Source organism: Nerophis ophidion, linkage group LG18 (assembly GCF_033978795.1).
Source record: "Nerophis ophidion isolate RoL-2023_Sa linkage group LG18, RoL_Noph_v1.0, whole genome shotgun sequence".
NCBI lineage: Eukaryota > Metazoa > Chordata > Actinopteri > Syngnathiformes > Syngnathidae > Nerophis > Nerophis ophidion.
Window position 1 is genome coordinate 14,484,822 of NC_084628.1, and position 14,157 is coordinate 14,498,978.

General features: G+C 41.7%; 1 protein-coding gene across 6 annotated transcripts in view; it reads left to right on the forward strand.

Moving 5' to 3' along the window:
• The window catches only part of stim1a (stromal interaction molecule 1a), a 49,087-nt gene extending 38,981 nt beyond the window's left edge, over window positions 1–10,106 (forward strand). Inside the window, exons 9-14 of one of the 6 annotated variants that reach the window (XM_061877325.1) lie at window positions 78–245; window positions 320–420; window positions 1,914–2,146; window positions 2,725–2,805; window positions 3,163–3,559; window positions 8,196–10,106. In XM_061877325.1, the coding sequence (XP_061733309.1) occupies window positions 78–245; window positions 320–420; window positions 1,914–2,146; window positions 2,725–2,805; window positions 3,163–3,559; window positions 8,196–8,691 (1,476 nt within the window). In that variant the 3' untranslated portion in view covers window positions 8,692–10,106. Of the gene's footprint in view, window positions 1–77; window positions 246–319; window positions 421–1,888; window positions 2,147–2,724; window positions 2,806–3,162; window positions 3,560–8,195 lie in introns of those variants that run through there. The other 5 variants (XM_061877327.1, XM_061877326.1, XM_061877328.1 and 2 more) reach the window with 5 other exon arrangements.
• The last annotated feature ends 4,051 nt before the right edge of the window (window positions 10,107–14,157 follow it).

Genomic DNA, 14,157 nt, shown 5'->3' on the forward strand with positions numbered 1-14,157 from the left:
GAACACAGCTTAGCCCGTTTCCAAGTTTTTTCTAGAAACACGATGACTGAAAAAAACATGTTTGGTGTCAACCTCAGGTGCGCATGGCTCTGAAGAAAGCCGAAAAGGAGCTGGAGTCACGGAGTAGCTGGTCGCCTCCAGACTCTCTCCAGAAGTGGCTGCAGCTCACTCACGAAGTAGAGGTTCAGTACTACAACATCAAGAAGCAAAATGCAGAACGGCAGCTCCTGGTGGCCAAAGAAGGGGTACGCACGCAGGACTTGTGACAGGAGGATCATGTTGTTGTTTGAGATACAGTAACTTTCTTTGCTTTCCTCAGGCTGAGAAGATCAAGAAAAAGAGGAACACCCTGTTTGGGACGTTCCATGTGGCGCACAGCTCCTCTCTGGATGATGTGGACCACAAAATTTTGGCAGCTAAGTAAGTCAGGATTTTAGGGGTGCTTGAATTTTAACCTTCTAAAATATTAGAAACTACTTTTAGTAAGCAAAAAGATAAGACCACAATATTCTCAAATACCATCTCGTCAATCCCTTTCAGGATTTGGCTGGCTTTTTTGTGATTGTTTGCAGCCTAAAATTTTAGTAAGCAAAAAGATAAGACCACACAATATTCTCAAATACCATCTCGTCAATCCCTTTCAGGATTTGGCTGGCTTTTTTGTGATTGTTTGCAGCCTAAAATGTCTGAAATAGCAGCAGCTTCTTCAGAAAGTTGCGACAAAAGTTGCAATGTTTTGAGACTAATTGTTTTCACTATCATTGGATCAACTTGGGATTTTATAAATTTGTTGTCAATATTTTAACTGTTGCTTGTAACCTCAAAACACACAGGATTTCAACAGAGATTTTAAAATAAATTCTGTATTGATTTTTTTTACTTTTTATTGTCATTCAAATTTGAACCTTACAGCACTGATAAGAACGAAATGTTGTTGCATAAAATAATCAATATACTTAGACTAGACTAAAGTCTAAGTATATTGATTTTTTTACTTGTTTTATACCGTGCAGACTTAAAAGTAGACACGAAATGTCGGTAAAGCACACACTCAGTGGTCATTGTCAATCACTGTAGTATTTTATATTAGAACAATAAATTATAATAACAGAAAGGAAGAACACCAAACGCTTCTTATTGTCCACAAGTTGCAGACATTCTCCCTGTTTTTTACGCTTCAATAATGTTTGTCCATCTTAAACATTCAATGATGTTCCAACACATTTATCCCTAAGCGCTAAGAGCATTTGTGAACTATTGAGAGCAATGTATAGCGCTAATTTTTGTTAGTCAATGAGCAACGATGAGAGATTATCATTCCACCTCAACATCTTCAACCTGTAAATTCTGCCTGCAAATAAGAATCTATTCCTGATTGCCTTGCCCTGGATAAATAAAAGTTAAATAAATCTATAAATACATGTAAATTAGCAAGTGGGGATGTGGATGGGTTGCTAAATGTATATAGACTACATTACCCCACAAGGCTTAGCTCTGTAGACAGAAACAGGAAGTAGATCCTGGGTACTCGAGAGGTCAACTGTTGTGCCGTTTAAGAAATTAATACTTATATATTGTTACATGTTGTTGTTCCTAACTTGTCTACACAAGAAACAAACATGAGTTTTGATTAAAGAGTTGATGTTCATGTTTTAGCCCAGTTTAGGAAAATAATCATTTGTGAAAATGACACTGATTGTCCAAAATGTATGGGGAAGTTGCAGGCATTGAACAAAATTTGCGAGGATTTTTAAAATTTGTCTAAATTGTCGCGATCCCTACATTGCTTACTAAACAGTACCTCCACTAAAATCTTTTGAAGGACTGGAAAGTATGTTGACTTGAAAAAAATGGAGATGAAACAAAGTGTTTTGGTATAAATGTGCAGATACCAGATTGGTCTGTTGTTCCAGACAAGCGCTGGGCGAGGTGACAGCCGCCCTGCGCGAGAGGCTCCACCGCTGGCAGCAGATCGAGATCCTCACGGGTTTCACCATCGTCAACAACCCGGGCTTGCCATCTCTGGCGTCGGCCCTCAACCTGGACCCAAGTTTCATGGGGGGCCGGGCCGCCACGCTGCAACACTTCATCGTGACAGACGACATGGACGACCTGGACGAGGACATCATGCCCGCGACTCTGCAATGTAAGAGTTCGTCTCAATCCTTGGGGCCGCCTGCAGCGGGGATTAGCAAACGAACACTTAAACACCCCAAGATCCTGCTGGGGAAATCCAAACATCAGAACTCATGAGGGTTGTGGACCTTGGTAGTGGTGGAGGTAGAAGGGTTATGTCATCCATGTACTTATTTTCTTATGTGTCATCAGTCTTCCTGAATGCCTTTTTTGGTTGCTTGTTCTCCTTCTGGAAACACATTGACTCCAGTCCAGTATGACTGGAGGTTTTTATTTGTCCAAGAAAAAAATATAGATTTCTTACTAAGAATGTTTTGTGCTGTAGTGTTTGTAGTGTGCTCTTTGTGATTTTCTGCAACCATTTAGTAAAAACTCACACATTCTCCTTACAAAAAAAATGACATGCAGAAAAACGCATTTCAACGTTTGTAACCGTCATGCAGAGTATTTGACTTATGTGGCTGCAATAGTAAGTCTTCGAATCAACATTAATTACACTCCCTTCCAATCTCACTCTACTCTCCTCCTCCCTCACCCTCTCACACCCTCGCCATCTCTCTACCCGCTGTCCCGTCGCCATGACTGCAGACGGCGCCCGGCTGTTGGAGCGGCGAGCCAGTGACCTGTGGTCCGTGGGTTCGGACTGTCAGCCCGTTTGGAAGTATCTCGGTTGGGCCATTTATTGATGCGTCCTCCCTTGTCAACCCATTCACTCCTATCTGAATTACCTGTAAACACCTGGAGGAAACACCACTGTTTTAATCCCACTAAAAAAACACCTGTAACCTTCTTACCACTCGTGCACCAACCTTGCTTGTTAATAGTCACTAATAGTCCCTTTTTTTATAATTTCCACTTGATATCAGGAAAGATACGACAAGTGTTGGGATTGTGCAGTTTTATTATGAAGTGAACAAAATAAGATGAATCCATCCCAGCACCTTTTTTGGAGTATCTTTCCACTCATCCTTGACCAGCAGGTCAAGTATGTGATAGCTGATAACGTTGTCGCCTCTGTGCCTACAGCTCCCAGCATGATGTCCCTGCGCCAGCGCCACATTGACCCCCACCTGGCTTTGAGCTCACAGAGGTTGGTAGAGGGTTCCCTGCTAGAGGGCCAGCAGGGGGAGGGAAGCTCGCACCGACCCAGGTGTCGCTCCACTTTCCGGGAGTCCCGCAGCCAATCTTTCGGGCACCTGGAGAGTCTGTCTCTGCCCCCTCTGTCCTCCGCCGTGTCTCACCCCGCCATCATCTGTAGCTCTAGTCCGCAGGCCCCGCCGTCCTCCTGCTCGGCGGGCGGCGCCATCGTCGCCCCTCACCCTTCCCACGTGTATCACCCTTCCTTCCAGCCCATGGACCCCATTCCCGATTTCACCTTCTCCGATGTCTCCCAAGCGCACGCCATGCGTAGCGACAGCTTCGGGTATCCGCCGCCTCTCGGCTCGTGTTGCATGCGCATTAACCACCGGGTGTCACTCACCTACATGACACCAGCAAGCATTTGACTGTGTTCACACTGCTGCATGGCCACTCTAGCTTGAGTTACATTTTAACTTCTACAAGAGTAAAAATAAGTTTAACTACCCACTAAGCGTCAATAATAATGTGGTTTATTTATTTAACAATGCAATGATTTAACTTTAGTCTACACAAGCATTTCTTTAATTTACCAGTTTTACTCGGCTTGCTGTGCTACTATTGCCACTACTGTCTTGTAGTGGTGTGGGAAAAAATCGATTCGAATTGGAATCGCGATTCTCACATTTTGCGATTCAGAATCGATTCTCTTTTTTTTTTTTTTTAAATCAATTCAAAAAAAAAATTTTTAGCAATCCAACAAAACAATACACAGCAATACCATAGCAATGCAATCCAATTCCAAAACCAAACCTGACCCAGCAACACTCACAACTGCAATAAACAGCAATTGAGAGGAGACACATACACGACAGAACAAACCAAAAGTAGTGAAACAAAAATGAATATTATGAACAACGGTGTTAATATTAGTTATAATTTCAGCATAGCAGTGATTAAAAATCCTTCATTGACATTATCATTAGACATTTATAAAAATTAAAAAAAAGAACAATAGTGTCACAGTGGCTTACACTTGCATCGCATCCCATAAGCTTAACACACCGTGTCCAATATTTTCACAAAGGTAAAATAAGTCATATTTTTGTTTTGTTTAATAGTTAAAACAAATTTACATTATTGCAATCCGTTTTTAAAACATTGTCCTTTACAATTATAAAAGTTTTTTGTTTTTTTTAAATCAACTACTCTGCTAGCATGTCAGCAGACTGGGGTAGATCCCGCTGAAATCCTATGTATTGAATGAATACAGAATCGTTTTGAATCGAGAATCGCGTTGACTCGAAAAAATCGATTAATAATCAAATCGCGACCCCAAGAATTGATATTGAATCGAATCGTGGGACACCCAAAGATTCGCAGCCCTACTGTCTTGTATACAACATATGGTGTTGCTACTATTAAGACCTTTATTTCCCCTGAGGGCATGAACCCAAAGGGATCAGTTTTAAATTCCATCAAATTAAATCTAAAACCTAAAATCAATCGTTTTATTTATGTAGCCCTTAATCACAAGTGCCTCAAATGACTTCACAAACAACACGCCCTGTTCTAAACCCACATGCGGTCAAGGAAAAATTCAAAACAACCGCAGAAGAGGAGGAAAATGAGAACAAAGTAAAACGACTCACCCTTTGGAGAAATTAATTTCTCCATCTAATTCATCGGGGTGCTGAAAAAAGGATTCTTATTTATCCATCCATCCATCTTCTGCTTATCTGAAGTCGGGTCGCGGGGGCAGCAGCCCAAGTAGGGAAGCCCAGACTTCCCTCTCCCCAGCCACTTCGTCCAGCTCCTCCTGGGAGATCCTGAGGCGTTCCTAGGCCAGCCGTGAGATAGTCTTCCGAACGTGTCCTGGGTCTTCCCCGTGGCCTCCTACCGGTCGGACTTGCCCGAAACACCTCCCCAGGAGGCGTTTGGGCATGGCATTCCGACCAGATGCCCGTTCACCTCATCTTATTTATGTTCACCTCATCTTATTTATGTTAAACAAAATTATTAATTGTCTAAAATCGTATTTTCTTTTAAGAATCCATTTTTAAAAGGGATTTTTTGGGCGCTTTTGTAGCCTATTATGAAAAGGTTTAATTAGAATATTTATACCAAATAAAATAGTGCAAGATCCTTGTTGAATCGAGAATCTATTTTAAACAGACTTGCCACCCAACAATTCGGAATCGAAAATAATCTTGACTCACACTCCTGGTAGCGTAAAATTAGGTAAATTTTCTTTTTTTTTTCTCTTTACTATTTGACTCAATGAACAAAGTTGCACTTTTCACATTCCGTTTTGTGCAGAAAAAAAATACAATTGTTTCCTGGCTTTTGCAGGTCAAAGGCAGTGACTGTCTTAATCCAGTAACTGGTGGATGTTAATTATGAAGCGGCAACTTTGTATCCGTACAGTGTCAATACAGCTAGTGAGTGTGCCCCACACTCACTGAGGTGTCATTTTCTCATCACTACTTTTGGCCGTCACTAGGGCAATTCCCTAATGTTTGCTTTGCAAAAAGAAGAGGAAAAAGCCAAACACAATTTGCGATGGTTTGGGTTAAGATTTTCCAGGACATTTGGTCCCTTTGTGACCATTAGAGGAAAACTTTCCCACTAATACACATGTGCTTTACGTCACAACCTAATTGGACTGTTTCTGAGTGTGAACACAGCCTTTAAAAAAATGACAAACTTTCCGGTTTGTTCCATTTTGCATCTCCCCTCCGCCCCAACTTTTATGTCTACGTCAGGTGTCTCAAACTTGTTTTCATTGAGGGCCACATCGCAGCTATGGCTGCCCTCCATAGAGTAAAAATTGTGTTTTAAATATTTTCTGTAATAATAGTCCAATTAGCAAGAATAATAATATCTTGACAGGATCACAACTTGGTAGCCAGGCTACTCTATTTTGTATAATGTATATATGAGTGGGCTATATGTCACAACCAATTCCTAAACAAATGTGACGACTAGCCCAAATTGGAATTATCTGCGTGCATCAAAGCTAACCACTGTTGCCATAAAATCTAAACGTTAGCTTTTCCTTCACAGGTTTTAAGGGTAACAATTAAAAAAAAACTGGGATCTCAGTCCTCAGAGTTTACCGTTAATTTTTATAATTCACAGTAAAACACCGTAAATGTTACCGTAAAATTGTTTGACTTTTTTACAATGAATGAAATCAGAAGTCAAGCAGATACTTTAGTATTTTTATTTTTGTTTCAAGAAAAAATCTTAAAAGCCTACTGAAATGAGATTTTCCTATTCAAACGGGGATATCTATGTGTCATACTTGATCATTTCGTGATATTGCCATATTTTTGCTGAAAGGATTTAGTAGAGAACATCGACGATAAAGTTCGCAACTTTTAGTGGCTAATAAAAAAGCCTTGCCTTTACCGGAAGTAGCAGACGATGTGCGCGTGACGTCACGGGTTGTAGGGCTCCTCACATCCTCACATTGGGGCGGCATGGCGTAGTGGGTAGAGCAGCCGGCCAGAAACCTGAGGGTTGTAGGTTCGCTTCCCACCTATTGACATCCCAAAAATCGCTGCCGTTGTGTCCTTGGGCAGGACACTTCACCCTTTGCCCCCGGTGCCGCTCACACTGGTGAATGAATGATAGATGGTGGGAGGAGGGGCTGTAGGCGCAAACTGGCAGCCACGCTTCCGTCAGTCTACCCCAGGGCAGCTGTGGCTACAGATGTAGCTTACCACCATCAGGTGTGAATGAATGATGAGTCCCACTTCTCTGTGAGCGCTTTGAGTGTTTAAAAAAGCGTGATATAAATCTAAGTTATTATTAATCATAGCCAGCAGTAGCTAGAGCTATTCGGACCGAGAAAGCGTCAATTTCCCCATTAATTTGAGCGAGGATGAACGATTCCTGGATGAGGACGTTTAGAGTGAAGTACTAGAAAATAAAAAAGAAAAGGCGACGGTTCCAGGCAGCTTTTCAGATGTAATTAAACACATTTACTAGGATAATTCTGGAAGATCCCTTAACTGCTCATTGTTGTAATAGTGTTTTAGTGAGATTGTAAAGTCATACCTGAAAGTCGGATGGCAGTGGTGAATGCCAGTGTCTCTCAGAGAAGCCAATGGAGGAGCCAAGATCACAGCTGCCTTTTTGACAGCTGCGGGGGGAAGTCGAGTAATCCACTGAAGTCTCCGGTAAGAGCTGACTTAATATCACAATTTTCCCATCCAAAAACTTGCTGGTTGACGTAGAGAAACATGTTCGCTTGACCGCTCTGTGTTCAAGCTTCACAACAAAGAAACACCGGCTGTGTTTCGGTGCTAAAGGCAGCTGCTATCCTCGCTTTCCACCAACAGCATTCTCATTTTTAGTCTCTATTATTAATTGAACAAATTGCAAAAGATTCAGCAACACAGGTGTCCAAATTACTGTGTAATTATGCGATGAAAAGAGACGACTTTTAGCCGTATGTGCTGCTGGGCTAATATGTCTGCTACAACCCGAGACGTCACAAACTTCATACACGTCATCATTCCGCGACGTTTTCAACAAGAAACTACGCGGGAAATTTTGAATTGTAATTTAGTGAACTAAACCGGCCGTATTGGCATGTGTTGCAATGTTAATATTTCATCATGATATATAAACTATCAGGTCGGTAGTTGTGGGTTTCAGTAGGCCTTTAAAGTATGATGATACAAAACATGTATTTTTTTCTGTCAAAATGGCAAGAACAAATACATTTAGTAAGAAAATACAGTACTTCATTAAAGCATTGTTTCTAAGCTTTGGTGAGCCATATGAAGTGATGTGGCCTTGACTTTGACACCTGTGGTCTATGTGGTCTTCCTTGCCTTGCCAAACTAACAAGTGTGAAGTTCTACCACTTTGTCCATGCCATCTGAGTGTAAAGATAGCGGCGGCATACAAGCGTTAAGCTCGTTCAGCTTTGGTGTGTTTGTTTCTGACGTGTCTTTTATCCCACACAGGGACCTTAGCCGATCGGACTCGGACTCTTCGCTGTCCCTCTCCCAAATGGGCGACCGCCTGTCGGCCTTCAGCTCCAGAGGCCACCTGATCAAGCCCACTGCCCTCCTCCACGGCCTGTCGCTCCACGACGCCACCTCACTGCACGCGTACACCCCCAACGGCGGCAACCGCCCTCACGAGGGCGGCGAGCACGCCCCCGACAGCCCCATCCTCATGAGGAGGATGTACGGCACGGACGCCACACCCGGCCCGGGAGAGCTAAACAGCCCCACGGAGTCGTCCCGCTCCTTCAGCCCCAACTCCACCGAACCGGAAACCCCCTCGCCCACGGGGAGTGGGGGTCAGGCGGGGGCAAAGGCCAACAGCCGCATCCCGCAGTTGTCCTCCAAGAAGAGTCCGCTAGAGGAGGACAGCGCCTCCACGGGGGACGACACGGATGCCACAGCCGGGCGCAAGAAACATACCTTCAAGATTTTTAAGAAGCAGAAAAAATAAGGGCCACAAGACGAGACTCCTATTTGTCTTTTCCTTCTCGTTTGTATGGGGTCTTTACTCGTTGCCTTGTGTTTCAAAACCCTCCGGACTGTGGGAACAAGCTTCCTCTTTCTGCTTATGTAGGAGGGCGTTTGCATAACAATGCAATGTGAAGAATTTATTTATTCTGCACTAAATTGTGAGCGTCTCAAAGGGACACGCCCCCTTTCTTGGATAGCTTTGCATGTCTTGGCTTTTGTTTGAAACGAATGCTGACGTCGGATCAGTCCATGGCTTTCTTTCTTCTGACTGAACTGCAAAAATGCTTCTGCATCGATGACTCTTCACTGTCAGTGTTGTCTCGGAAAGCGAAGGGCTCCTTTTGCTTTTTTTGGGGGGTCGCTAAACGATCCACCTATGTTACAGAGTAGCTATGAAACTGTTTCTTGTGAGCGGAGGGAGTGTATTCTTGATTTACAAACCTATTTATTTGAATCTGGTATCTTGTAAAACATTTTTTGTGACAACCACCCTTTCCCTGAAAGACTGGGATCAAATTGTGGTTCAGTAGGGAAGGAATTCATGTGGTTCCAATTCTGGGTGGATCCTGCGTAAGAGGACGGGGGGTGGGGGGTAATTTTTTTTCAATGCAGTCAGCTGAAAATGATGGAAATCGCCACTCAAACATATCTTGTGACCCTGTGGTCAAAGTAGGAATTGCCACAAAATATATTTTAAGATGTTCAACACTCTACTGCCACCTATGTGAACCCCCCCAGTTTGTCACTTTTCATGTGTCATGTACACCACGATGAATGGGACTATATGAATCCCCTTCCTACTGTGTAGTTAGGTTCTTCTTGTGTACGCTATAGGTGTATTAACGGGTGCTGGAAAAGGGCTAAATAATTACTCAGCAATTTAGTACCAAACCACATATAGTGAAGGATTGAAAGACCCAAGTATCCCATCAAAGTGCCAAATCCCAGGTGGTTGGACGGCTTTTGTCTAATATGTTTACATTGGTCGCAGAGCCTCACGTTGACTATGCATCTATATGTAGGTTATTAATAACCAAACCAAAAGGACAAAACATGTTGACTTTCCCCAAACAAACCTTTTTAAAATGGCTGCTTTTATTACTGGAAAAAAGTGTCATTTGTATGTCTTTTTGCACGACAAGCTGTAAAAGAAACCCTTAACGTGTTTTGTGACGCACTATGCTGTTGATGCATGCCAAGTGCTGTAACTACACCAACCAATGGAAACAGCTCCAGCATTGACTTTAAACCTTTTGTCCTTACCTTTTTTTGAGCTATTTATGAATCCAGATCTTGTATTTGTACAGAAGGGGGTGGGAGACTACTTTTGCATCTTCTATCATGTCTGTCTTTTATGGCACTTCTGCATGAAAGCAATAAAGTATTTTAAATGAACACTGGGATGCGTGGTTTTATTACATTATTGCAGTACTTTAAAGGCCTACTGAAACCCACTACTACCGACCACGCAGTCTGATAGTTTATATATCAATGATGAAACCTAAACATTGCAACACATGCCACTACAGCCGGTTTAGTTTACTAAATTGCAAATTTAAATTTTGCGCAGAAGTATCCTGCTAAAACGTCGCGGTATGATGACGCGCATCGTAGAGGACATTTTGTTCTAGCATCGCTCACAGCTATAAGTCGTCTGTTTTCATCTCATAATTCCACAGTATTCTGGACACTGTGTTGCTGAATCTTTTGTAATTTGTTCAATGAATAATGGAGACATCAAAGAAGAAAGCTGTAGGTGGGAAGCGGTGTATGTGCAACACAAACGAAGCCGGTGTTTCATTATTTACATTCCCGAAAGATGAAGGTGAAGCTATACAATGGACCAGAGCGGGCAAGCGAACACAGTTGGATTGGACCACACACACAAAGTATAGTGTATTATGCAGCGATCATTTCGAAAGATCGTGTTTCGAAGAGGGTCCATTGAGATGGGCATCGCCACCACCCGTCGACTGGTGCTGAAGAAAGGTGCGGGGCCGACCTTCAGGTTGTACAGGTACGACCATATAATCTTACTAAAACACTAGTAACACAATAAGCAGATAAGGGATTTTCCAGAATTATCCTAATAAATGTGTCTAATAACATCTGAATAGCTCCCACTGTATAGTCTTTTTTTTTTTTCCTTAGTCCTTCACTCTCACTTTCCTCATCCACAAATGTTTCATCCTCGCTCAAATTAATGGGGAAATCGTCGCTTTCCTGGTCCGAATCGCTCTCGCTGCTTGTGGCCATGATTGTAAACAATGTGATGTGAGGAGCTCCACAACCCGTGACGTCACGCTCATATCGTCTGCTACTTCCGGTACAGGCAAGGCTTTTATTATCAACACCAAAAGTTGCTAACTTTATCGTTGATGTTCTCTACTAAATCCTTTCAGCAAAAATATGGCAATATCACGAAATGATCAAGTATGACACAGAATGGACCTGCTATCCCCGTTTAAATAAGAAAATCTCATTTCAGTAGGCCTTTAAACATGATACACTTGCCATTTTAATTAGTAAAAAACAAGTTTAAAATAAAGTTTAAATACGTTAATCTTATTTTTTTAAACACGTCTTAATACAAATGTTGGAAATATTAAAATATAAAACAAAAATATAAATATGTTTATTAGAATCGCCGAAGACGTGCTTGATTAACGAGAGGAGCGTATTACGTCATTTCCGGTTAATAGCTGCGCCCATGTTATGTCGCTGCCACTAGTCGTCACTGTTACTACTTACTTATCTGTTACTTATGAAAGCTTGGCGTTTTTCGTCCACTCTGTAACGTAACTACTGTAAATTATGTATATGTTACATGGAAAAATATGCCTGTGAGTGTATGTATCTTCCATTTAATTGCTTCTTCATTTAGTTAGCTCATTGGTTAGCATGACTATCCGTATTTGCTGGCATGAGCTGTTCTTTCCTCCTCGCTTCCATTAGTTAGCCGACAACGTGACTAAATGACTCTTGTTTGCCGCAATGGAGGCGATTGTGTGGTGAGATGGACAAGTGTCTCCTCACACTGTGTATTTTGTGGAGATTTTTGCCTCTGGCGAATAAAGCTGGCCACCTCACCTAGCGGTGGGTAAGGGTAACGCTAGTGCACTTGCCTATTACTGGCGCGCCCCCTGCTGGACGAGACGATGTAAGCACATTTCCTCTGGTCTTTAAATCTCAATGTAATGCAGAAAAACGAGTTCATCCTTATGTGAATAGGCATAGTTGTTATTGTTATTATAACACAATATTACCGTCATGCTGGTGTACAGGGAGAAGAGCTAGAAAAACGACAGTAAATTCCCATTTTAACATAATCTTGGCTACTCGAAATATATGGATTTATTTAATTACTGGTATGCAGGTTAAAAATAGGGACACCAAAATGATGACAAGTCAGATATAAAAACATAAAAAAAAATGTTTTTTAATAATATTTATTCCATCCATTTCCCACCGCTTATTCCCTTTGGTATCGCGGGGGGCGCTGGTGCCTATCTCAGCTACAATCGGGCGGAAGGCGGCGTACACCCTGGACAAATAGCCACCTCATCACAGGGCCAACACAGATAGATAGACAACATTCACACTCACATTCACACACTAGGGCCTAGTGTTGCCAATCAACTTATCCCCAGGTGCATGTCTTTGGAGGTGGGAGGAAGCCGGAGTACCCGGAGGGAACCCACGCATTCACGGGAAGAACATGCAAACTCCACATAGAAAGATCCCGAGCCCGGGATTGAACCCAGGACTACTCAGGACCTTCGTATTGTGAGGCAGATGCACTAACCCCACTCCACCGTGCTGCCAAATTAAGTAAATATAAAGTATATTTATATATTAAACTATTTAATCAATTATTTCACAATTCAATTATGAAGCCCATAATTTTTGTTATTAGTGTTTAATATAAAGTAGTAGTAGTAGTATTTTGTTATTCTACAAAATATACTAATATGATTTTTATTTTAGTGTACTGCGTGTGTTTGTTTTATTCTGATGTATTTACTCACATTATTCATTTTCAAATTTAAATGAACTACATACATTTTTTTATTGTTGTGTCATCTTGTGAATTATTATATTGGTGTATAATATTAAATTAGTAATATTATTTTATGATATACACATTATGTATATAATAGTTCTTGGTTTGGTTGAATTCGACACATATAGTTTATTCATAAACTATATCATACATACTCATATATTCATATTAATGAATATATGAGTTCAGGGTGTACGCCGCCTTCCGCCCGATTGTAGATGAGATAGGCACTAGCGCCCCCCGCGACCCCGAAGTGAATAAGCGGTATAAAATGGATGGATATGTATATATATGTATAAGTGAATAAGCGGTATAAAATGGATATATATATATATATATATATATATATATATATATATATATATATATATATATACATCCTTTTTATAAGCGGTATAAAATGGATATATATATATATATATATATATATATATATATATATATATAGCGCGGGGGGCGCTAGTGCCTATCTCAGCTACAATCGGGCGGAAGGCGGCGTACACCCTGAACAAGTCGCCCCCTGAACAAGTCGCCCCCTCATCACAGGGCCAAACACAGATAGACAGACAACATTCACACTCACATTCACACACTAGGGCCAAATTAGTATTGCCAATCAACCTATCCTCAGGTGCATGTTTTTGGAGGTGGGAGGAAGCCGGAGTACCCGGAGGGAACCCAAACAGTCACGGGGAGGACATGCAATTGTATAACATTTCACTCAAAGTGTGCATCTTCTTATGACTGCTCATAATTATGTGTGTTAAGTCAAAATGGACTAATGTAAAATCATACGGTTAAATCTCCCGTCCAAAGGCAAAACCCAGTAACTCAATTTTGGTCAAAACTGAGCTGATAATAATTTTGGAGTTCCTAGGTGATATGCGTTACATTAGTGTATGCGATATTGTAATTTGTTCCGTAAGTAAGCTGTTACGCGCATGGCAGGACCTAGCAACTACCACATAACCGCGTAGATACAACAGAAAAACCTAGTATCTCAAGGGACCAATCGGAGCTTCTTTGTCAGTCGCCTTATTGTCTCTAATGAGAAATTTACACGAATGGGGGCCGGCGGTCAACCTGATTATGTGATATTATGGCACGAGGGGATATTTGGAAGATTGGCCCAGGACGTTGCAAGCACCTTCATTAAATGTATTGTTCTTGATTGTTCCCCTAGCATACTCTTTTGGGCAGATAACTGTGGAGGTCAAAATAAAAACTGGACACTGTACACGGCTCTTGCCCAATGTGCAAACACAGAATGGGGCCCACCCGAGATTGTGATAAAATATCTGGAGAAAGGGCACACGTTCATGAGAGCAGATTCAATCCATGGCTCAATCGGCAAGAAAATGAAAGCTCAAGAAAACATCTATA